The 24,296-nt window shown below is 43.3% G+C and overlaps 1 protein-coding gene across 4 annotated transcripts in view; it reads left to right on the forward strand.

Annotated features, from left to right (window-relative positions):
* The window catches only part of pdzrn3b (PDZ domain containing RING finger 3b), a 105,854-nt gene extending 85,897 nt beyond the window's left edge, over positions 1-19,957 (forward strand). For 3 of the 4 annotated variants that reach the window (XM_040002875.1, XM_040002876.1, XM_040002877.1), the window contains 7 exons: positions 11,169-11,422; positions 12,669-12,753; positions 14,260-14,358; positions 14,449-14,511; positions 14,616-14,717; positions 14,908-15,024; positions 15,374-19,957. In XM_040002875.1, coding sequence (XP_039858809.1) covers positions 11,169-11,422; positions 12,669-12,753; positions 14,260-14,358; positions 14,449-14,511; positions 14,616-14,717; positions 14,908-15,024; positions 15,374-16,879 — 2,226 coding nt within the window. In that variant the 3' untranslated portion in view covers positions 16,880-19,957. Of the gene's footprint in view, positions 1-8,937; positions 10,258-11,168; positions 11,423-12,668; positions 12,754-14,259; positions 14,359-14,448; positions 14,512-14,615; positions 14,718-14,907; positions 15,025-15,373 lie in introns of those variants that run through there. The other variant, XM_040002879.1, reaches the window with a different exon arrangement.
* The last annotated feature ends 4,339 nt before the right edge of the window (positions 19,958-24,296 follow it).

The raw sequence follows: 24,296 nt of genomic DNA on the forward strand, positions 1-24,296 counted from the left end.
AGTGCGCGACTCTGACAGACTGTGTTGAACATCTTTGTGAGCGCTGCTTTCTGTAACACACTCAAATCTGCTTTTTTGTTGTGTTTTTTTTTTTTTCTTCCTCCCTCCTTCACTGTCTTTTCATCTATAATGGAGCCCAGCCAAGTGTTATCCTCCTATCACACCCAATTACATCTCCATTTACTGCACAGGGTGGCTAGCGGCTGGTTTAAATGAATGTAATGATCAAGCTCTCTGTGGATCTCACTTATTATCCTCGCCTTTTTTTTTAAATTCTTTTTTTCTTTAAAAAAAAAAAAAAGCTCCCAGGGTAGATAACAGGAGGGAGTCTTACATTGTGCCTGCAAATAGTTTGGCTTTGATCAGGTCTGTTCTGGGGGAAAAAAGACTAAAAGGTTTTGATTCTCTGAAAGGAAAAAGAAGGAGGGGGGGTTGTATTCAGGGGTATAATAAATGGATTATGAGTGCTAATACTGAGGTCAGAAAGCCCACCAACCAAAAACACAGTTTATGGAAATGTGCATCACGTCTTTTTCTTCTTTAACTTCCATCCTTGTGTCATCTTGCTTGGAAGTTGCTCCGGATCGGGAGAGCGTTCACCCACCTTTCCGACTCACGGCTCTCATGTCAGTGAGTCAGTCTGTGGAGAAAGTCGGCGTGCCGGCTTCAGCAGCACAGATCATCTCTGTTTCACTGAGGCGTCTGTGCCTCTAACAAGCCAATCGGCTGCCTCACATGACAGCACAGATCTCACCTTTTTTCTCCTTCTTCTGGTGTACATCATATTTTAAAATGTGAGGAATACTTTTTTTCTGTGGTGTACTGAGACTTTGCTTGCTTTTTACAGGTTACTGTTGTTTGCAACTTTAAAACAAAAGGGGAAAAAATACATGTTTTTGTGTTTCGTGTTGCCTCACCAGTGGCTCCAATGTCAAAAATATTAGTTTTATTTTCACCTACAACAGACAAAAAGAGCCAAGTCTCACAGTGCCAACATTGCTTAAACAATCACTGACTGTAAATGCTTTAACCTCTATCATTAGTACTTAAGGAACTTTTAAGAAGAATTGCTTGTCTGTCCTGAAACTAAAGCAAAGTCGATTGTGATCGGGTCAAGTATTTGTTTGCTGTGCTTTAGCTTTAAATTGAAATAGTGGAGCAAAGGATCCGGGCTCTAGTGAGCTGATCTGTTATCAGTCTTTTATGTGTTACAGTACAGACAGACTTAGTCCAACCCCCCCGTCCCGACACATTTAGTGTTTAATCATTACATGTGTCCTACTGGCGTGGGGGGATCCACTGTCTTTAACTTTCCTTCTAGCATTAGTTAATGATAGCCAAGCTGAGACACATGCTACCTGACTGCAGGCTATTGCAGGGGTTAAATCATTAAATATGCATCAGTGTGATGATCTGCTGCATGAATGATCATCACACTAATCCTAAACTGTCAGAATGCACGATTTTTTTGGTGGGCTTGTTTTGTCCTTTTTGGTTTTCTTCAAAACATATTGTAAATTTAAGCTTACTTGTCACTTGTTACCTCACGTGGTTAACAGTGTCTTTTAGTTTTTAGTGTCAGTCCAATTAGTGTGACAGTGTCTCATGAGACCTACCCAGCGTGATGCATAGACTGGTAATGGAATGGTATTTCATGCTTGCAGCGTCCCTGTAAATAACCATTTTCGTCTTTCGCTGTGAGATCAGATTATCTAGTGTCATCTTAGATTTAAAGGCCCAGAAAATGTCAGGTTTACAACATCAGATATCACTTTTGGAAGGAGAGAGTGTCGCTGTATCAGAGTGTTTTCAGTCTGTTGACTAAAAGCGAGCGTTTCAGGCCCTAAAATGGTGTTGTGTTTGTCTCTTTCAACCTGCAGCTTTTTTCCTGAAGGCTTGTATGACTTGTTTTGCTTCCACTGAGTAAATCAATTCACAGCTAATAAAAACAAGTTTACAGCTTCTTGAAACGCCTTTACTGCAGAAATGAAGAGAGGGTAAAATCTGTCGGGCGGAGAAGAATTACGTCTGTCACAGACGATGAGCTCCGAAAGGCGGTCTGAGAAACGCTAGCTGTCAAAACGAGTGATTCAGACTGCTTCGGTATTGATTCAGTGATTCAGCTCCTCTCCTCAGAGTAATGATACCTCTGGTAAACATCTCCACCGGGATCAGACCACAAGTGGACTTTGTTTTTGATTGAAATAATTAATCTGCTGTGCAACTTGTTTAATTTTTCTTTTCTTTTTTTCAATTTATTTACTTATTTATTGCAATATTTGATGTAAAGTGTGCAGATTGCACTGAAGCCTGGTTTCTGAATGTTTTGTCTCTGCAGTCTGATGGTGGCTGCGAGCTCATTAGAGCTTAGTCTCACTGAAGGCGGGCACATAGCTCTGGCGCTCATGCATAAACCATTCGGTAAAATGAATATGTAGTGCATGTTTGCGCTGCATGCTCTTTCATAGTACAGTAGAAGGCGATGAGTGAAATATTATATGTGAGCAAATTCTCAGCTTGTACCTCTGGGGGCGATTCTGGGAAGCCGTTTTTTTTCCTCCCTCTCCTCACTGATAACACACAGGCAGATCCTCTTGATCAGCGGCCCTGGCACGGCGCCCGCTCCACTCTGCTCGTCATCTCTCCAAGGACTTAATAATCCATGAACGCTTGAAATCTTTCCAGTTCATTAAACACCTTAGCTCTAAATCCCATGTTGGGAGTATGAGAAATATGGTTTTGCACTGTTCTATAAAAGTCAGCAGAGTTGCACATCTTTTTTTTTTTCTGCTTGTTTGTTTGTTTTTTTCTACCTCGAGGCATTTTTAAGCAGTCCTGGCAGGATTCGAAACACTCAGTTGACTTGGTAACTTGAGCAATCTGTTTGGGAAGAATTCATTAAGAGGATCTGCATACATTACTGTCTCCAAGGAATTGCAGGTTTTTGTTTTTTTTTGTTTACAGTGCTGACTGTCAATAGAGCCATTCTGGAGATCAAACACGGTTAGGGTCTATTAATCGCAGCCAACGCTGCAGTCTGTAGAAGTGTTTTCCCTTTTCGTCACGATCATTAAAGGCCTGAGCTGCAGTGGGCTCAGCGCTCCCTTTTCAACTTGACCCCTCTGACAGCGCTGAACCCTCGGCCCCTTTCTTCAAAGCTTCAAGGTAAGCGCCGTGTGGAGATGTAAGCTCAGCTGCTTTTGTCAGAGACTAGAAGGTAGAGGCCTTGGAAACTCTGTTTGACAGTCCTACGGCACTTAATCTCTCAGAAGCGCTCCGTAATGGCTGTGGCGCCGTGCAGCAGCTCTTATGAGACCCGAGCTTAATTAGAGCCTCAGCACAAACTGCCCACTGCGGCTCAGATCCATGCTGAACTGATCTGGACTGTTGTTTGCCTGCTAAATCTTTTGCTTTCTTAGCTCTCGCTTTCTGTATTTTTTTTTATTTTCCTCTGTTCCATGCATGTTAAACCAAAAGCGACTGATCTGCTGAGCAAAAGAAGTTTGCAAATGAGTCCGCTGGAACATTTCCTATCCGGAGCTTTCCACGCACCGCTGCCTAATTAGCCACATTTCTGATTGAACGCTGCTAAGATGTCACGCTCGGCTCAAGAAGCCAAGTTGTCATAGCGCCAGATGGTCTCAGTGCGACATCTTCTCCACCAAGCAGACAAAAAAATGAGATGGAAATATTTGTACAAAACACTTTCTTCATCCAGTCAGTCCTCCGCCCCCCTTGTCCCCCTGTCAGAGACCCCCTCTGTCTTCAAAGACCCAGCTCTGCCTGCTCCTTGGCACCCCGTAACGAAGCCTGACACGGACAGCGTGCAGAGACAAAGCAGGGACCGCCAGCGCTTGAGCATGGCCGGCGGAGCCCGGCACTGTGTGCTTTTAATAACGGCGAAGATCGGTCCCGGTGTGCCGTCACATCTGTTACACACTGGAGCAGGTGGCTGACTGCCACGGTGGAGCGCTCACAGGAGCCTGTGTACTTAGTGTGAGCCTAAAGCAAATGGCAGAGAGGGATCACAGAGACATAACACGATGCTGACAGTACAGCAGTATAACACTGCGAGCCAGCTGCGAGTCTCTCAAACAGACCTTTAATGGACTTTGACAGAATATTGGCACACTTAATAGGTGTAGCATGAGATGGTGTTAGATATTTCTTGAGAGATTAACTCAACCAGTCTCTGCCACACAATTGCCGAAACATTTTTTTCTTTGTTTTTTTTAGGAGGAATTGTCAAAGGAAGCACAACAAACGCACAGTCTTGGGTTAACCTGATATCGTTGTTATGTTAGCTGATTTCTTGGTGGTCTGAATAAACCAGAAGGGATGTATTAGCCTGCCAACTTCAGATTTAGCTGAAACTGAACCTACAAGCTAATCCCCTACAAAGCTATCATTACTTTGATGTAGCTTTTCCACCAGTGGAAATAACTGACAAGTAAGTACTAATTAAAGTCATGCTCTTATGCTTTTGCCAACCCCTACTAGAGTGGCTTTGTGTGATTCACAGTTCAGAATAATCCTTTTTTATCTTATTTGCAGTCAGGGTGAAGTCTCTCATTTCAGCCACGAGCCCATTTTAGCTTCCTTCTGAATCCCTTAAAGCAAGTATACGTTATTTGTTTGTCATTTGCAAACAGAAGGTTTGAACAGCAGGGTAGCAAGGCTTCCAAAACTTTAAAAATCGCGGTTATGTCTCATTTCCTGAAAAACTCCCATCTCCCACAATGGCTTAGATCCATTTCCTGTCAGAAAATCAGCATTTTCTGCCCAGTTACAGTTAAAAGATTGACTGATTGACTGCGAGTGTCGTGCAAAACACCAGGCTATGTCTTCACTGCAACTTTGCCGTGTTTCACTTCACCAGCATCAGTCTTTGCACAGATAGTGTAAATATGTCGATTCACAATTTTAGTGGAGTTTACTGTCTACTGCAGCATATTTTCAAAGAGTTTTTATGCTATAAAATCCAAAAAAAGAAGTTAGGCAAGAAAAATCTTATTTCCATCCTCAGTTACTTTGACAGAGTAGCATCTTCTGTAATATTTACACCTCTGATTAAGTCTCACAAGTGTGGCTTTATTTTGATACAAAGATTTTTTTACACAGTTTGTAATTGCAGAAAAATACTCTTCTCTTTTAGTGGCATGTTTTTTTTCTTCTCATTTAAAAAGACAAGGACCAGTTACCAAAAGCTTCGACAAATTCCTCACAACTATAACTCCATATGGTACTTAAAAGCTATAACCTATACACATTATATGAAAATATAATAGAGTACACAAACCTACATAGATTTATATTTCAAGCACATTGTGTTTTAGTACAGTGACGTTTGCTCTATAAAGAAAATTGATACTGACTTTGACAAACAGGTAAAGTTTAACAATTTTGTAATTTTTTTTCTTTTTTTAAATTAATGTTGTCTTTGCTCACTCAATAATGACTTAAAGTAAAACCTTCCAAGTTGAACTGGCTTAAACTGACGTCATTGTTATGGACAAACACTGGCCACAGACCCGATGCCATTATAAGACGATAGAATCGGTCCTAGTCAGCTTTGAATAGGTTGTCTTCTAATTAGTTAGGTGTGTGTGCTCATAGTAAAGGTCTCCTAATTAGTTTCACTCAGCTGTTGTTTTATAGGAGCAGCAGTGCTTCACCCTGATTGTCACAGCGGGTACATGATTAAAAGATTGGTGATTATATAATAAGTGTTCATGAACCTTGTAAGCAGAGCTTTATTCATGTACTTATATACAGCACTCAGCCACAACAGTTAATACTGTTGCCCACTTAATACCCACTTAATGCTGTTAGCCAAAACAGCTCTGATCCCCTCAGGGTCACGCAGATCCTCTGGAGGTGTCTTGGTATCCAGCACCAGGACCTTGGAAGCAGATGTTTGATTTCTGGGTGTTTTTCATTATCTGGCCTCTCCCAGCATGGCATTGACTAAGAGCTCTTTTTCTGATTTAGTGTCCTAGTATAATGTAGTTATGGCCGTGGATGGCTCCAGTATGTCCCATCTCGACGCAGATTGTGGCTTTTCGTATTTACTTTTCTGTCCCCCACCCCCCACCCCCTTCCTCTCCCCTAAGAGCAAAAATGTCTTTGCTGCCATGGACAAATAGACTTGGCCCTGGCAAAGAGCTGTGATGGGGTAAGTGTGTGTTTATAGTGTGGGTCGACATCTGTGTAGCTGGACAGTTAGGGGGCGCCTGAGGCACTGGTGTGAGATAAGTGCGTTAATGAAACATGGCACAATCCTTAGGTTTCAACCTGACTGCTGATATGAGCAGCCCCGTGAACCTGACCCTTCACTTTGCCTTATACCTGTAATTTCATACATGTGCTGAGGGGCAGAGAGCGATGTTCCCCACACTCTGCTCAGGCAGGCCGGGCTGCACAAGCACACAGTGGGAGATACAGGCGTGCAAAAGCTATTTAAAAAATGATGTCTAATAGTCTATTTGAAAAGAATTTATTATAAAGAGATTGAAAGCAGAAGACAAATAGAGTGAGGTGAAGTTCAGCATCTCCATCAGACACACATCACACCTTCATTTGGGCTCATTAGGCCTGAGATGGGGAGCAGAAAGCGTACTGAAGTAATCTGTTTTATCCACAGCTGATCAGTTAAGAAGCCAATGTCCCATGCTTCAATCAGATTAGGTGAAAGTAAACAGCAGTATCTCTTTCAGCCAGCATTAAGTTTTTAGCTGTTTGTTCTGTAATCCTCTGTAAGCTCGCAGGCTGCTGTAAATAAAGACTGCTGTGTTTCTAAGCCTCCTGCTGTGGAGAGTTTCCTGCCTGGTCAGTTAAAAAACAAAATGCAGATTTTTAAAGACTTTAAAAAAAAAAAAAAAAACACTTTAAGTGTGCACAAAAATCATCAATTGCTTCTCAGTTTTTAGGTTTTTCCTCTCATGAAGATGCTTTAAAGTGAAATAAAAGAGGGATTAGCTGTGCTTTATGAGTAGAATGACCTACATTCAGGCTGCCACTCAAACGTAGTATAGGCCCCACTGAATATAAGCCTTCATGCTCTCTATAATGTCAGCGCTCCTTTCTGTTGGGAAATAGAGATTTGGAAGAATTTGTCTAAGAAGTGTACCCAACCAGAAAGACGAGTGCTCCGGCTTTCAAACTGCTTGAAAATGCTCGACTATAGAGTGAAGTTCCCAGGGTTTCCTCTGCCACACTGTCAAAGGCACCGTGTGTCTGGCAGAGTTTCCACTCTGCTCACCTCGCCGCATCTCCCCGAGGAACAGAAACACTGGCTCTCCTCTTTATTAAAGGATTATGTGGTGATTCAATAGCCATATCAAAGACTAATGCTACATTCACTTAATATCCTGCAAAGCCTTTCCTGTATGATGATGATTAGAACTGGTGGGAGGGGGGCTGTCTTACTGGCATTGTAGTGTATCGGACTGGTTTAGTCTCATTTTAGCTGATCCAAAATGCTCCTGTTAGCATACTGTTAGCATAGCGTTTCCATTTATCATTAGCTGCAGTAGACTTTGCCATGCTGGTGTCCAGTGTTGGGATTATTATTCAAAAAAAAAGTAATGTATTATACATTTCTTGTTACTTTTATTAAAAGTAACAAAGTGTTAGCATGCTGTTTGTGCAGAAGCTTGCAAAGAGCCAAAGTCGTGTTAGCATCTTAATGCGGTTGTTTCTATCCTGGATGCAGGTTGCAGTTAGCATCACACTCCTGTTCTTTTGTGCAATAAAAATAATAATAATATCAATTTCCTCCTCCCACATACAAACTCAAATCGGCTGAATGTAATGTGAGCCTGCAGGAAGGGGGGAAAAAAAGCATCACTACTGGTGTCATTCCTACAACATCAGTATTTATGTCATTGCAACCAGCCACTTAGAGCAAGCTGCTCATTAATATTATTATTGACATATTCATCCACCTTGCCCTCTTCCTTATGCAAACTTTGACACTCTTTAAACTCCCTGAGCTGACTCCCCTAAAGCGAAAAGCCCTGAAGGCAACGCTGACAAGCAAGCATTTAGTATTTTTCCAGCCTTTTCCCTGAATTGCAGAGCTATGACATCACATCAACATGATTGGCGAGTTGAAATTATGAGTGATAACAGTGTCCGATTCAAAACTACGACTATAATTTGCGGTGGAGTGCCCTTTATGTTTTTTCCACCACAGCAAAAATTCATAAAGCCACTTTTTACTCTGTGTCTTTAAGCCCACACACACACCCCTCACTGATTGGATGCATATGGGAAAGTTTGGAGTTTAGTATTTTACCCGGCAACACTTAGACTGCAGAAGCACCCACCGTTCAATTAGCAGATAACCCATTTCACCTTATGAGCGATGATGTGGTGCAGTACACATGTGGCAAGCATGAACTAAAAGCTTGAGTTACAGCAGAGCTTAGAGAACCGTCCTGTCTATTACATTTATTATCCTTGATTACAGTTATTTCCCTTGTTTTTCATCATAATCATTCTCGTATTTAAAGAAGCTCGATTTCACTGGGGATATCTGATTAAATAAAAACTAAATAGAAATGGAAAACAGAGGCCGCCTCGCTCCATGCAGTGTAATATGAATATAATAATCAAAGAGATGAAGCCCACTGCCTGGCAGATAAGCATTTCTGGCAGCAGGTTGCCAATCACTGAAGAGACAATACACAGAGAGTCCCACATCAACATCTCAATCCAGCCTGATTTGCCTTCCAGAGCATCTGAGCTCGATGGCTCACACCTGCTGCCCCTTATTATTACCCAGCAGGCTGAAGACTGACACAGCTACCACACGAAGCACCGAGGAAGAGCGCTCCGTAGCACGAAAGTCCTGTGATACAGACCGTCCGCTCTGCTTTTGCTTCAGATGTGATCATTTATTGAAGGAAAATCGGTGAATAACAAAGCCACAGCTGTGTAAATTCCACCACTGCAACGGTCGTTTGATTTCAAACTAATTAGTATTCCTTTAAGCGGGGCTTTGCCGCCCTCTTGTCATTGAAACGGATTTAAGCCAGGCCTCTCAGAGGATGCGCCGGAGGATGACGGAGTAATTTCTGCATGTCAGTCATCGTGGTGTCAGCGTGAAGAACACATCTCAAGGCGAACTTGGCCTTCAGTTGCAGCTGAGCAGCTGCTAAACCTGTTAAAGTCTGGCTTGTTTGGCTGTGCGTGTAAACTGAGTTGTGCGCTCTGAACTGCGGCTGAGTTGGGGCCTGACACGGCGCAGTTTGGGGGTCGCAACGGTGCCGAGGCATTGTGTATTGTGTCGGGAGAGTGTTGTGGGTTTTTTCCCAGTGTGCCGCAAAGGGTCGCTCCGTGTCAGAGGTGAGCCTAGTGAATGGAGGCTGTGGGACCCCCTCCACAGTTGGGAGGAGACTCTCCCCCCCTATTGAGAGCACTGAGGCAGAATGCTGTAGGCACAACAAGAAGGGGACTAAAGGCTTTGTCTCTGGTTCACTGCCTTCAAGTAGGCTCGGGATTCCTGGCAACCAGGTTTAACTGCTGGAGCCTGCGTGCAGAGGGGAGAAGGCACAAAGGCGCTTGTTTTCCTCAGCTGATGTGCAACATCGTGGCCTGCTGTGGGAAACAAAGATCAGTCCAGACATCAGGTCTGGACTGATTGAATTTCTTACATTAGCATTTTCTGTTATGATAAAACTTTTCTCACTGTTGAATTATTCCGAGCAAACCCAAATTAGCTATTAATTTTTTTTTGGCCAAGTTTTAATGTAGAAAAAGTTTAAAGTCCACTGTGATGATCCAATTATCCTGCAAACCCAGGATTAGCATTAATCTGCTCTGGTTATTAGCGGGCACATGGCCTCTCCCCACAGCGTTTCCTCCGTTTTCCAGCCTTCATCCTTTCTCTTTCAGCACATACTCAAGCCTAGCGCTTTTTGGTATACGTCCTCCTTTTATAAAAATATACCTTCACTTTTCACGTTCTGTGGGTCAAAGTCGGGTTGTGTGTATATACCACCGTTATCCCCCTGGAGGTGTTTTAATATTGCTGCTACTTCTGATGTGTCGGACTACAGTTAAGTCTGCAAACTGTGCTATGAATTGGAATGAGACTACTATAGCTGGGGGCAGGCACAGCAACCACCTACATGTTTATCAGAAAATTAATCCTCAGACGGGGACTTGCACGTGTGTCAGATGTGAAGAAAAGTGAAGAAGGGATGCTGGAGATTCATGACATGCCTAATGACCTGCAAACTACATACTGATGTGAGAAAGTAGCTTCATTCTAGGTAGAAATGAGCATGTGTGTGCGTGTGTGTGCAAACGCAGCAGAGAAGCAGGAGGAGACCTGTGAAATGAGAAGACCCTCAGGCTCAGATTCTATCAAAGCTCTCAACACATCCGGGAATCACAGACCAAAAAATTCCACATGACGTGGTGATTGAGAGCGGAACGGCAGCTCTGTGTAAACCCCGATAAAGTGTACTGACCCAGGCTGCGGATTACATGCAAGAAACCTCAGCTGTTAATAAAGTTTAGCGAGCCGCCGCTTGTTTTGGATTCGCTCCCAGTGTCGATCCTCCAGTAAATTTCCTGTAAGATTTAGCCTATAGCGATAAACCACAGATCTAATTTGTACACCCAGCCGTGACCTTCTTGGACAGCGTAGATCTGCGTGCAAGTCACACTGGGTCTGGTGACATGTTCTTTTAAGGGTCTGTGCTCATCTCTCATCAGCACTCAGACACTTTAAGTGGCTCAGCCACACTTAATTAGCCTCTTCTTCGCGACTCGCTGCAGCTTTTTTGCTCAAATTAATCTTCTCAGGTTAGCGCCTGGCACCCACTCCACTGTCTCTGACGGGAGGTCAAATTTATCCTCTGCTAAGAAATTACTTAGCTAAACGAGGGCTTTTTCATGCAGCCACGGATAATAACCTCGATTAATTAAAGAGAGACTCTTCCTAATTAAGGTCTTACTCTGCGTGGTCCAACTGTGACCCTGTAAAACAAGCTGAAGGCGGTAATGAGTCATTTCTCAAACAGAACATTGCTTCTGATTTTGTGTGGGCATAGTGTGACATGAGCTTCACAGAGAGAGCTCGGCACCAAATAGAAAAATAACCTTCTCCATTATTATCATGGTTATTGACCTTGGTGTCTCCTTCCTCCTTCCAGGTCAATGGAAAGGACCTCTCAAAGGCCACACACGACCAGGCGGTGGAGGCCTTCCGCACCGCCAAGGAACCCATCGTGGTCCAGGTTCTGCGTCGGGCCCCTTACCCCAAAGTGGCCAACCCTGCCGTTGACACCCAAGTCACAGACATCAGCACCCAGACGGACATCACCCTCCAGCACATCATGGCCCTCTCCAATCTGCCCCCCTCTTCACCCCCAATCTCAGAGCTGGAGGAGTATCTGCTTCCAGAGGAGTAAGTACCAGCTCGTTTTTTTTTACTCAAGGAGTTCAACCTTGCAAGTTAGTGAGCACAGAACGGCACAAGAACAACTGGAGGCAGACTATTTCAAGAGTAGTCAGAGAACTCTTGTTTTAAATATAGAGAAGGCAGTTTATTCTGTAAATTATGTGTGGGACACACATTTGAACATTAAATAACTGTACATGTCGGGCCTGGTAAACTGATTTGTACACCCCTGAGTTTATGGGGCACAAATGAAGACATTAGCAGAGACCGTGGAATGTCAATGAAACTGTGTTGCTAACAATCTCTTCCCCTGTCACCGATTCAAAGTGTTCAAGTTACACATTAAACTAATCTCAAATTTGAGGTGGTTAATTAAACCGTCTACCAGTGGTTTTAAAAAAGGACACATTTGAAAGGGTCTCATAAGCCTTTATGTGTCGCCAGCCTTTCTGGACCATTTTTCTTCATCTTCTTAAAAGCTTCTTAAGCTTCTCCTGTTTCCTTAGTTTAAAGCAAGGCCGCCTGCAGTTAAGCACACTCACCCTCAGTTGCTAAAGACTCCTCACGCCTTTTTCACAACTTGCTTGTTCAGAAATTCCTTTTGCCAAATGGAGAAGAGTGTCGAAATCTTTGTTGTTAGAACTCGGCAGTGTTGGAAAGGTCATGCCAGTTTTGGTCACCGTCCAACGTTTTACCTCAAATGCTAATTGAAAGAGCTTATCTTGCTCTGCAGAATGCACCGCTGCGATCGAGTAACACCAGTGTGGAAGTTTGAAGGGAAAATGTCCCTGTCACTCACGGGAGATAACAGCTCCTCCGGGGCACGCAGCCACATTGAAATGATGGCCGTGCTCATTTGCACATTCTCAAAATGCATCTTTTGTTTCTGACTCCGTGTGTGTGTGTGTGTGAGCCCTGGAGCCTGGCTATACTTTCCACTCTGTGGCAGCAGGAGTCGCCCTTTAATGAATAATAGCGATTTAATTGATTTCCGAGACAAATTAATAACACGGCGTTAATTTGTGATTAGCTTCAGGCTGCAGTTTCAATGAATCTGATTCAAGAGTGATTTCTTCATTGAATTCTTATTACTTTCCCACTACTTCTCCATTTAATTTTCCAACTCTGGGGCAAAATTAAATCCAGATTGACAAACGCGTCACTACTTCTTGTTTCCTTTCCTAATGTGTGTGTTCAATTTGACTTCCACTCTTTTCCAATTTATCCTATTCTCTTTTTTTCCTTTCCTCAGGCATCCTCCTGGGCACGTGTACTTTGACCCTGATTTCCTTGAGGGTATACAGCAGGACATAGAGCGGGAGGAGCTGGAATATGAGGTAAAAACACCATCTCCGTTCTTAGTCGTCCACTCAATGAAGCTCTACTTTTGGACAGAAGTGCATTATTGCTCCATAAGCAGACCTGAGGTCGTCTCGGCGTCTCTGCTCCAATGGTCTTGTTAGCAACCCCAAGCCCTGATATATTGCAGTTATTGATGGAGCAGTCTCCCTATGCGGAGACACTGAGATGCATGCCAGACAGGAATCGAGTTGCTGGTTTGTTCCAGCAGATGCACAACGGTGACATCATTACTTATTAGTGACAGGGCCTAATAAGTCTTCCTCTGCTCCTACGCAGTGGAGATGAGGCCCAGCGGATAATTAGATGGCACAAGATAATAGGGCTGCGGTGATGAATCTGACGATGCTAACAGAGGCTGGAAGAGGCCACGATCAAACCTCCATCGTGCACCTTCGTTGACCTCTGCCAACCCTCGCTCCCCCTCTTATTAAACCTCAGGGACCACCTGCCTGATATTAATAATATCTGTGGAGGTGCTCTTGAAGAATGACTCTGCTTCATAATGTTTAAATTCACACAACAGCAAATTAGCGATTAAATCAAATCCGACAGGTTGACCGCTAATTTGTTTATATTAATACCAGAAGCTTTTTTGTTTACTTTACTTTTCTTCCCAAATCATATTTATTGTTTTGTTTAGTTGTTTTTTTGCTAGTTAAAATAATAGATTCACACAGTCAGTGTTATGAATCCTGTATAATATAATCCAAATTAATGAATCCTATAGGTATCCCTGTGATTCAGTTCAATTTTATTTAGCACTAAATCACAGCAACAGTCACCTCGAAGCACTTCGTGTTGTAAGATGAAGACCCCAACAGTCATACGACCCACTATGTTGCGCTTGGCAACATTGGGAAGGAAAAACTCCCTTTAAACAGGAAGAAACCTCTGCAGAAGCTGCAGGTATTTAATAAATCCAGAAGAAAGACTGCTACAAACAGCTAGAAGCAACAATCTAAACTTCTAGTGTCGGTTTCAGCCATTCACGAGGATCACCCCTGCTTACCATACCTCACTATAGCATCATATTTACAGAATAAGAATAGTCATCTAATTCTTGGTGTTTTCCAGAGGTTTTTCCTCAAAGATGGTCTCCATTTTTTAGCTGAGAGTTTTTTAGAGTGCTAACCCCTTTCAGAATCTGCCCTCTGCCCCCAAAAACGAGCGCTGCTCATATCTTTATCTGTATCTGTGAGATTACACGTGTTGACAAGTGAAAAATGGCACTCTCCGCAACTGCAGTCCACTGCATCATCTCTCATTCTGTCAGAGGGCTTTGTCAGGAGCCTGTGGCCTTGCTGCCTCCAGCTGAAAGATTCATTACAGAGATTGATGGATCACTCCTTCTCTGGTGTCCCAGTTTTGATCCCATTTAGATAGTCCTGGGACACAGACGTATAAATACAGTGTTTCTCTGCTCTATGGGCCAAAATAATTCCAGCTATGTAGGTTATTAATTTGTGCATGTGTCCTTCCAGGAGGTGGATTTGTACAGAGACAACATTCAAGACAAGCTCGGCCTGACTATCTGTTACAGGACTGACGATGAGGATGAGGCTGGGATCTACATTAGTGAGGTATGTGACGCAGGCGGACAGCAATTTCTTTGCCTGTCAGCGTCAATAACGCTCACTTTAACTCACAAATGTAATGTGTGCTCTTTTTAGATTGATCCAAACAGCATTGCAGCAAAAGATGGCAGAATTAGAGAAGGTGACAAAATCATACAGGTATGATTTCGTGTGTGTGTGCATGTTTCTGTGATCTCATATCATGACAGTGAACAAAAACAGCTTTTTTTTTAAATTTAAATGGCTCTTTCTGTGTCAATAAGATCAACGGTGTTGAGATCCAAAATCGAGAGGATGCCGTGGCACTGCTAACCAGTGAGAGCAACCAGAACATCTCCCTGCTGGTGGCCAGGCCAGAGATCCAGGTAATTTCACAAACTGTTATTGGTGTCAACTCAATAAAGGTTTTAGTTTGGAACCAAATGTGATTTCACATCAAATTGATTCAAATCTGAAAACAGCACTTGGACTTTGAATAGCAGATGGTCTTTTTTGTGTGTGTGTGTGTAAAACTTTGCATCTAATGAGGCGTCTCTTCTCTCCGCCGCGTCTCAGCTGGATGAGGGCTGGATGGATGATGACAGGAACGACTTCCTGGATGACCTCCACATGGATATGCTGGAGCAGCAGCACCATCAGGCCATGCAGTTCACTGCCAGCATGCTGCAGCAGGTACGCGCACATGTGCGCAGCGTGAAGAGCGTGAGCACGCACAATCAATCTCCACTAACACATATGTCCATCAATAGATTATGTCGGCCGAGCCCGTTCTGGCGAGGTGAACAGATGCTCCGCGGTTTCCAACTGTTTTTTTCCATTAACAGAAATTGTCTTTGTTATGGAGAACCTCAGGCTCAGCGACACAGCCTTTGTTATTCGTCCATTTGTGACTAAAAGTGCAGTGAATGCTCATAATTAAAGCAGATGTGATATTAACAGTTTTGCACATATTTGTCCAAATGTGAAAAACAGTTACGCTTATTTCTTCCCCCTGTGCGGGCTGTTTGCTTGTTTTGTTTAGAAGAAGCACGAGGAGGATGGGGGCACCACAGATACAGCCACGCTGCTCTCTAACCATCACGAGAAGGACAGCGGCGTCGGCCGCACGGACGAGAGCACGCGAAACGACGAGAGCTCTGAGCAGGAGAACCTCGGCGATGACCAGACCACGGCCTCCAACACGCTGGGCAGCTGCAGAAAGCTGACCTACAGCCAGGACACGCTCGGTAGCACCGACCTGCCCTTCAGCAGCGAGTCGTTCATGTCGGTCGACTACGCCGACGCCGACTTCCTGGGCATTCCGGTTGACGAGTGCGAGCGCTTCAGGGAACTCCTGGAGCTCAAGTGCCAGATGAGGAGCAGTGGAGCCCAGGGCCTCTATGGGCAGGGCGGTGGAGCGGTGGGTCAGGACCAGGAGGGTGTGGACAAGGAGCTTGAGATGCTCAATGAAGAGCTGCGCACCATAGAGCTGGAGTGCCTGAACATCGTCCGCGCCCACAAGATGCAGCAGCTGAGGGAGCAGTGCCGTGAATCCTGGATGCTGCACAACAGCGGCTTCCGCAACTATAACACTAGCATAGATGCTCGCCGCCACGAGCTGTCAGACATCACGGAGCTGCCAGAGAAGTCTGACAAGGACAGCTCCAGTGCCTACAACACTGGTGAGAGCTGCCGCAGCACCCCTCTGACTCTGGAACTGTCTCCAGATAATTCGCTCCGTAGAGTAGCAGAAAACCAAGCTGGGCCGTCGGGCTCCAGCGGCAGGATGCTGAAGCCCCTCCTGTCTCCTGTGCAGGAAGCTTGCAGCCCGAGCCGGAGCAGAAGCTCATCCAAGGATCCAGATGGAGCGCTGCAGGCAGAGGGCAAAGAGAGAAAGCCCGGAGAGTCTAGTAAGAGCGGGCGAGGCTTCTCTCAGCCGCACTCACCTTACAAGCACGCTCACATCCCCGCCCATGCCCAGCACTACCAGAGCTACATGCAGCTGATCCAGCAGAAGTCAGCCGTAGAGTACGCTCAGAGCCAGATGAGCCTGGTCAGCATGTGTCGGGATCCCATTACCCCCAGCGACCTGGAGCCTAAGATGGAGTGGAAGGTGAAGATCCGCAGCGACGGCACACGTTACATCACCAAGAGGCCCGTCCGGGACAAGCTGCTGAGGGAACGCGCCCTCCGGATTCACGAGGAGCGCAGCGGTATGACCACAGATGACGACGCCATAAGCGAGCTGAAGATGGGCCGCTACTGGAGCAAGGAAGAGAGGAAGCAGCACGCGGTGCGTGCCAAGGAGCAGAGGCAGCGCCGCGAGTTCATGAAGCAGAGCCGAGCCGACTGTCTGAAGGAGCAGGCCACCCTGGAGGACAAAAAGGAGCCGAACATCATCGAACTCAGCCACAAAAAGATGATGAAAAAGAGGAATAAGAAAATATTTGACAACTGGATGACCATTCAAGAACTTCTCACCCATGGTACCAAGTCACCAGATGGCACGAGGGTGTACAACTCCCTCCTGTCTGTGACTACGGTCTAAGTCCTGTTCAGGCCTGCTAGAGGAGAAGAGACTTGAGTGTAATGGTCTGTACATAGGACTCTAACAGCTGGGGTACAGATTCCTGCCTCGTTCAAGGTGGCAACACGTGTAAATAGGAAATAAACACCTTTTCTGCGTGAGCATTTTCCCCACTGCAGTGAAAAGAGGGCTCCTGAAACAACGGTTGGACCTCGAGTGAGTTGGATTAGGAGACCGTGTATGAGGAAGATTTTGGAAGCATAATTCAATAATCTCTTCTACCTTTGTGCCTGCTTTTTTGAAGATTTTTTTTGAAACACAAATACAATATTTGACTTTTTGGAAGGTTTTGAAAGTGTGTAAAGACAGTGTGCCATACATTAAAAAGCCAGCATTTACACTATTTTACATTATTTTGTTCGTACTATATATCTCTTCAGTATTTTTGCTGTAATGTGTACGTAATGCTTTTACCAAAACAATATTTTCCTGCGAGGTGAAACGCTTAACCTTTTCAAAAGGACTTTTTGTAAATTAAAAAAAATCCAACTTTTGTATCAAATTCACTTTGTTGTTTTGCTTTCCCTTGAATGGTGCTGATGTCCCAAAGTTTAAAGCCACCAGCGATGTACCGTCTGTTACATAATGTAGAGAACATCATAACGTGATATCACCATGTATGTACGTATATTTAGAGAAAGACATTTCTCACGTTGCTGAAACTGAAATGTCTGTTTGTTCAAGCACACACTGTAGTTGCTTTGGTAGGGTTTCATGTATTGGTCAGAATAACAGCTTAAGCAAATCTTTAGTTAACCACCCAATTTGATGTCTTGTAAAATGAGAGAAATAATAAATTATTGTTTTATATATGACGAGCTTTGAAAACTTGTGGGAATTTTTGTCATTTATTTCCTTCTGGCATTTTAGCATTTAAGTAATTTTACTCAATAAGGGGAGGTTGGACCAAAGTAGATGGGTGCAAGACTCCAGTCAAAATATTCATGTCGATTAAGGTTTTTGAACCAAGTTTGAAAATGAACAGAAAAAGTGTTTTTGTTCAAAGACATGAAAGAAAACGGGACATTTCCACACAACAGTACGTGCTACTCCCTTTCTGGCTCTTACAGGTGCCTTTCAATAAAAAGTTACCATTTGGAAAAATTAACGAGGCATCTTTTTTCTCAAACTAGAGCCTGGATGTTCCCGCCCTCATGCTCGTTTTTGTCTCCCCCTCTTTGTTTTTTCCTGTGTAGAGCCAGTTCTCTACACAGCTCTTTGTGGAAGCAAAGAATTTTTGTTTTGGTGATATTCTTTATTAAAAGGTCCACTAATTAATAACGTATAGCAAAAACACTCTGACAAGAAATGTTTTGTTAATTTTATTCATTTATTTTTTATTTTTTGAGGTTTTTGCTGATGGGATATTGTCGTTACCCCACCACACGGGCGGACAGGTTGGTGGTGTGGAGATCAAAGTTTGCGAAAACAATAACTCAACAAAAGGTGATGTAGGATTTTGAAATTCCTACCATAGATCCGTCTACTAAAAATCTCAGACAGATTTGAATCTCAGTGACGTCATGGTCAGAGGTTGCATTTTCCAAAAATCGTGTTAAAGGAAGTCACGTAGGATTTTCAGATTTATACCACACATGCATCGGCTAGAAGTCTGACTGGCAGCACTACGTTTATTCTTTGTTTAGTTGAGTTTTTTGGTTTGGAGACTGTAACCTACAAAGGCTACAATAGTTTGTTTAAACAGCACATGACTTTTATTTAAAACATCTCAACCCAACCTAATTTCCCACCAGTACAGAGTGATGTTGCTACAAATCTGCTCCTAAAAGCTTGAGTAGCTATTTCACTAAAGTTGTTAATGATTTGTGAACAATGCGTCTATTAGTCAGTAACTGTAATTTACAGTTTTTACATTTTTCCTTGTGATATTAGCGATGATAGTGATAGCATTTTGATGTTTATACAAAGAGTATCAGAGACATTTCAACTTCATGGCACACAGCAGTGCATTTAGGCTGGAGAGCTTAATAATCCATCAGATCTCTCGGGCTGCAACGCTGCTGAATTTCATTCAGTTCAAATCCAACTTTAAATAGATTTCTTTGCTGTGCTGCTTAGTCCGTTTCAATATCTCGAGTAACACGTTTTTGATTTTAGCATGTGGTATCAAAGGCACCCTCCCTCTCTTGGAATACATTTTTTTTTTTTCAATCTAGGATGAAGTCTTACTGGTATCACAGAAGCATCCATTCATCTGCCAGCCAGTAGTAATGATAGCAGAAGTCCTGAGGCAAAAAGTGTTTTGGCTGTGTCTGCGTTTCATATCAGAACCCAAGTAGGGCAACAGCATGACAGGCTGGCATTAACATAAAACAGTCCAGTCAGTAGAGATCCCTGCTGTCCAAGTCTGACGGGGCTCAAGGTTGACAACAAAGATTTACATACTGACAGCCTTTTCTACATATCTCACAGTGGCTTCCCTCCATTATCTTTTCCTCAGCCAAAGAAAAGTGGTCCATCAGCTCGTAGCTGAGATCTGATGGGTCGTTTCACGCTGTCTGTAATGCTGGCAATAAGCTTTGTCTTATGGTGATATCCCCATGCTGGGCTGATGGTTTATTTATCTGACGCCGGACTCCTACCATCTGTTACGGAGACCTTGTCGCCTCAGTCCCGTATGATCCTTCAATTATCAGCTCAGCGCCTCGTTACCGAGGACAAAAGCAGCTCACCCTCTGCTGATCCACTTTGTCGTCACCTTAGTTGTTCAGTGCACCGTTGTTTTTTAATGAGACGACAACAACAAGAGCAGGAGTAACATGCATTTAACGTGTTTACTCACAGATGAGTCCATTTAAAGACTGATCAATTTGAGGGTTTGGACATTCAATATGTAGATATTTTTACTTTAGCAGGTCAATTAATTATTGTGTAGCGTCTGAAAGTGAATACTAGAGCCCATTTTCCTGCCATTTGAACTCTGTTCGCTTTGTTAAAATGTAGATATTTATTCAGTTGTAAGCTGTTTTGTGCAGCAAGTATCTAATAAACATACAGTCTTGTCTGATGAACGTAGACTACATGATTTAGAAAACATACTGAGTATGTGTGTTTTCTCCACTGTTTCTTCCAAAGCTATGACACTTCTGGCACAGTTAAAGCAGCTGGAGGAGACTTCATCTAAACAATAACTTAAAGAAATTTCTTCCATTTGGGTTTAGATATGCAAACGTTCAGCTTGTTGTGCTGGCCCCAAGAGATTTAACAAATATGTATAAAAGAGTGCTCAAAACTGCAAACAAAGGTTGTAATATCTTCTTTTTGTTAGGGGATCAAATATTCGTCAAGCTCCAAAACTTCATATATACCCCATAGTACGTCCTGCCAAACCCTGCTTAGTCGGTGTGTCAAGCTAATAGTCAGCTAACAGAAACATGCACATCATGGTGATACTGATACAACCTAATGATACCGATTATCTCTACATCATGACCCCTGTTGGTGGAGGTGGGGGAATATATGGGGGAGCAAATGAACATTTTGTCCTCAAATCTCATGTTAAAAGCAAGAAAAATGTGCAGGCGTGAGGATTTGAACAAGTTTGACAAGGACCAAAGGTTGGTGGTTCAATTCTTGGCAGCTCCAAAGTAGCGCCAAACTATCCTTGGGCAAGATACTGAACTACAAGTTGCTCTCTGATGCATTCATTGGAGGCATCAATGTGTGTGAGGACTTCAGGTATAGAAAAATTGCTTGGAGGGATTGGGCGAATGAAGCTTGTATGAAATGCTCGAGAACAGTAGAAAAGCAGTATAAAGGAACAAGTCTATTTACCATTGGTACTCCCTGATGGTTGTGGCCTCTTTCAGCAGGATAGTTCACCCTGAGGTGGTGACTTGGCCTCCAAATTCCCCGGATCTCAATCAAGTCGAGCATCTGTGGGATGGGATGGGCTGGACGAATGAGTCCGATCCATAGAGACCCCTCTCACAACTTACAGGATTTACTGCTATCATCTTGGAGGCCAGCTACAGGGTTGTTTTGGCAGCAAAAAGGGGCAGGCAGACAGGCGGTCATAATGCTGTGCCTTATCGGTGTACATGTTCCTCCCTTCTGTAGCCTATCACAAAAAGACTGACTTAAAATTCCTTTATGAACTGGCAGTGCTGTCTTCAGTTTGTATTATTAGTCAGTCTGGATAGTTCATGAATCTCTCTCGTCTCCATTCTTGAGTCTGCATCACTTATGAGGGATGATTATGATAATGAGGGGTGCAAGCTCAGCCTCTCCCTCTGTGTCTGGTAGAGTATAATTGATGACTCCAAGCTCTTTACGATTGACCGAACCCAAGCCTCGTGATTTATGTCTGGATACAAATCTCCGTGCGCACTCTTTTAATAGGAGATAACAATGTGCCATGCAAGGCAAACTATAAGATATAGCATCAATTCTGGGTTGCCCCACCACCAGCATCACAGACTCCTTGGAGATTATTTGATCACGTACCTGTTTTGCTACCTCCATGTGTTTTTATTATCGTTGGGATGAAAGTGTTGCTCTTCCCCTCCCCACATGGTTTGACAGTCCAGTGTTTGGCTTGGACTGAGGGACTCATCAGTTTAAATGTCAGCGTGGAGAAGAGGCCGACATTCCGGTGCACTTACCCATTAACTGATAAGGAGGCGGCTCCTCTGCTTCCTGCGAGCGCTGCCGATCCCAATGCTGTCTCACTATGGAGACGAAAATGGTCATACCTGCTCAATAAGTCTGGAAACTCCACCTCAGCTTGCCAATATTTACAAGCAGACTGATACTGCCTCTATATGAGATTTGACACATAACAATAGAATTCATCTCATTCACGTCTTGCCAAAAAAGAACACACACACAAAAACCATGTACTTGACCTACATTAACATGGCCAACTTTTTCCATCTTTTTGCTCGGTGTGACGATCCTCGGAGGCACGGCATCGCTCCAGCGAGTTCAGCATGTGCTGAGACTGTGTTTGCACATGTTGGATTAAAGAGAACAAGCTGCTGGATAAACAGGAAGAATCGCTGAACCACATGTTTGTGTCTCAACATCAGTGGAAAAAAGGGAACGCTCAATTGTCGAATCGTGCCCTCTGGGACTTTGATTTTTCACAATAAAACTTAAAACTAAAACCCCAAAAGTACTGCAGATGTGAAACTGGAGCCCAGCAACATTTTTTGGTGCTTTTCTTTTAAATTAATAAGTAGGCATCCATATTGAGAGCGATTGTTCTGACCTTGACTTGCATGACTGATCATTAAGATTACCGCGCTAACCCTGGTAGATATTAAGAAAAGTGGATTTATGGTTTCATGTGGTTCTTTTTTAGTTATTGCTACTATGTACTTTGACGGAATGACCTGTTTTACCATTAACTCATATGTAGCTTTTTAGACAGGTCCCGGAAGCCAAAAATAAGAAGAACGCACACACGAGTGGATTTTTTCTGTGTAAAAACTATAACCATAATTTTTCTGAGTGAGCTGGGGAATTGCGAATGACATGTGTTTGTGTGTTGCTTTTAAATGCATTTTATCACTTCAACGCATCTGCTGTGAAATCATGCAGTATGAGACAGTCAGGAGAGATGAATCACTCTCCATACGGTGGACAGTGATCGGGTACATAAAAAGAATAATAAAATCCAGAAGGACGTATGTCATTTACCTCCTCAGGATATGAGCTCAGACAGCATCCAGGAACCTGACAGTTTGATTTCGAGCTCTTTTCCACAGTGTATCCTGCCCCCCTCACCCCTAACCGGTGGCAGCAGATGCATCCCCCTCCCCGAGCCTGGTTCTGGTTAAAAGGGAGTTTTTCCTTCCCACTGTTGCCAAGAGCTTGGCCATAGAGAGCTGTCTGATTCTTGTGTTTTCTCTGTAATGGTGTAGGGTCTTTACTTTACAATATAAAGTGCTTTGAGGTCAGTGTTGTTGTGATCTGGCGCTATATGAATAAAACTGAATGGAACTGAACTGAAATATGGGAACGGATGTTAGAATGTGTGCTCACAAAGCAGTAACACCTACATTTTATTAACTACAAACATAGATGTGAAGTTAATTCATAATGAGTTCATTAAACTGAATTATAAGACGCCCTGGAGAGGTTGCCGATCCATTGCGGGGGAAACGCAAATAGGCAAACATTTACGCTCACAACCACACTGATGGCCAATTTAGAATCACCAATTAAACTAACAAACTGGAGCACCCAGAGAAAACCCACAAACTGCTCTTTGAACCCGGGATTTTCTAGCTGTGAGGTGAGTCGCCCCATCACTCCCACACACACATGCACTTTTTGTTCTCCATGCTAATGACATTTGTAGGGAATTTGGAAGAAACATCATCTATTCCCAGTGTAATCATTGGTTTATCTCTTATTATGTGACTTTAAAAAATAAATTTACATTAAAGTGACATAAAATGTTCGTTTTGTTCAAAAGAATGTGTCTAAAAGTTCATACAAAAAGTATAAACCTATCTATGCATATCTATATTTTATTATCTATCTATATTTGTTTTATTGATCCACCCACCTCTGTTGAAAAGCACTGCAGTAAGAATCGCAGTCCCCCACTTTTAGAGGCTCAAAGGGACCTGGATAATTGACAGAGAAGCCGTTCCATGGTCAGGTGAGACCAGCTCCCTCATCATTCAGTGGCAAACTGGGCAGATAATAAATCTGGAGTTGGTTCAAATTGTTGAATTTGTGTTATTTTACATACGAAACCCTAAGGAATTGTCTCTGTATTGAGACTGAAAATATAAGACAATAAAATATATAAACCTACTAAAGAGACAGTAAAAATGTTAGAAGTGGCCAAATCAGCAATGTTGTACTTTCTTAAAAAGAGCAACAAGGTGCAAACCGCTGGTTACACTCAAGATTAGGAAATAAGATCAGATCTAGCCAGAAAACCAAATCCATCCAGTCATGAAAAAAATACTTTGGAGGGATGAAACCAAGGTCATCTTGTACCAGAATGATGGGAAAAATGTGTAGAAAAGGAAAGGAACAACTCACGGCCCAACACATGATCTGTCAAACATGGTGGTAATAAACTATTATGGACTGGTCATGTATGGCTGCCAGTGGAACTGGGTGTCTAGTTTTTATTGATGACACAGATCGAAGGATGAATTCTGATGTATACAGAGTTATACTCTGCTCAGATTCGGCCAAATGCTGCAGAACAGATCAGCCACAGCGTCACAGTGTAGATGGATATTGATTCAAAGCAATCTGTAAAAGCAACCTGGAGTTTCTCAAGGCAAACAAATGGGATTTCTTCAATGACCAAATCAGACGCCTGATCTCAACCCAGTACAGCATGCTTTCCAGCTACTGAAGACAAAAATCAATGCAGAAAGTCCCA

Source organism: Simochromis diagramma, unplaced genomic scaffold (genome assembly GCF_900408965.1).
Source record: "Simochromis diagramma unplaced genomic scaffold, fSimDia1.1 OVJJ01000646.1, whole genome shotgun sequence".
In the NCBI taxonomy this organism is placed as follows: domain Eukaryota; kingdom Metazoa; phylum Chordata; class Actinopteri; order Cichliformes; family Cichlidae; genus Simochromis; species Simochromis diagramma.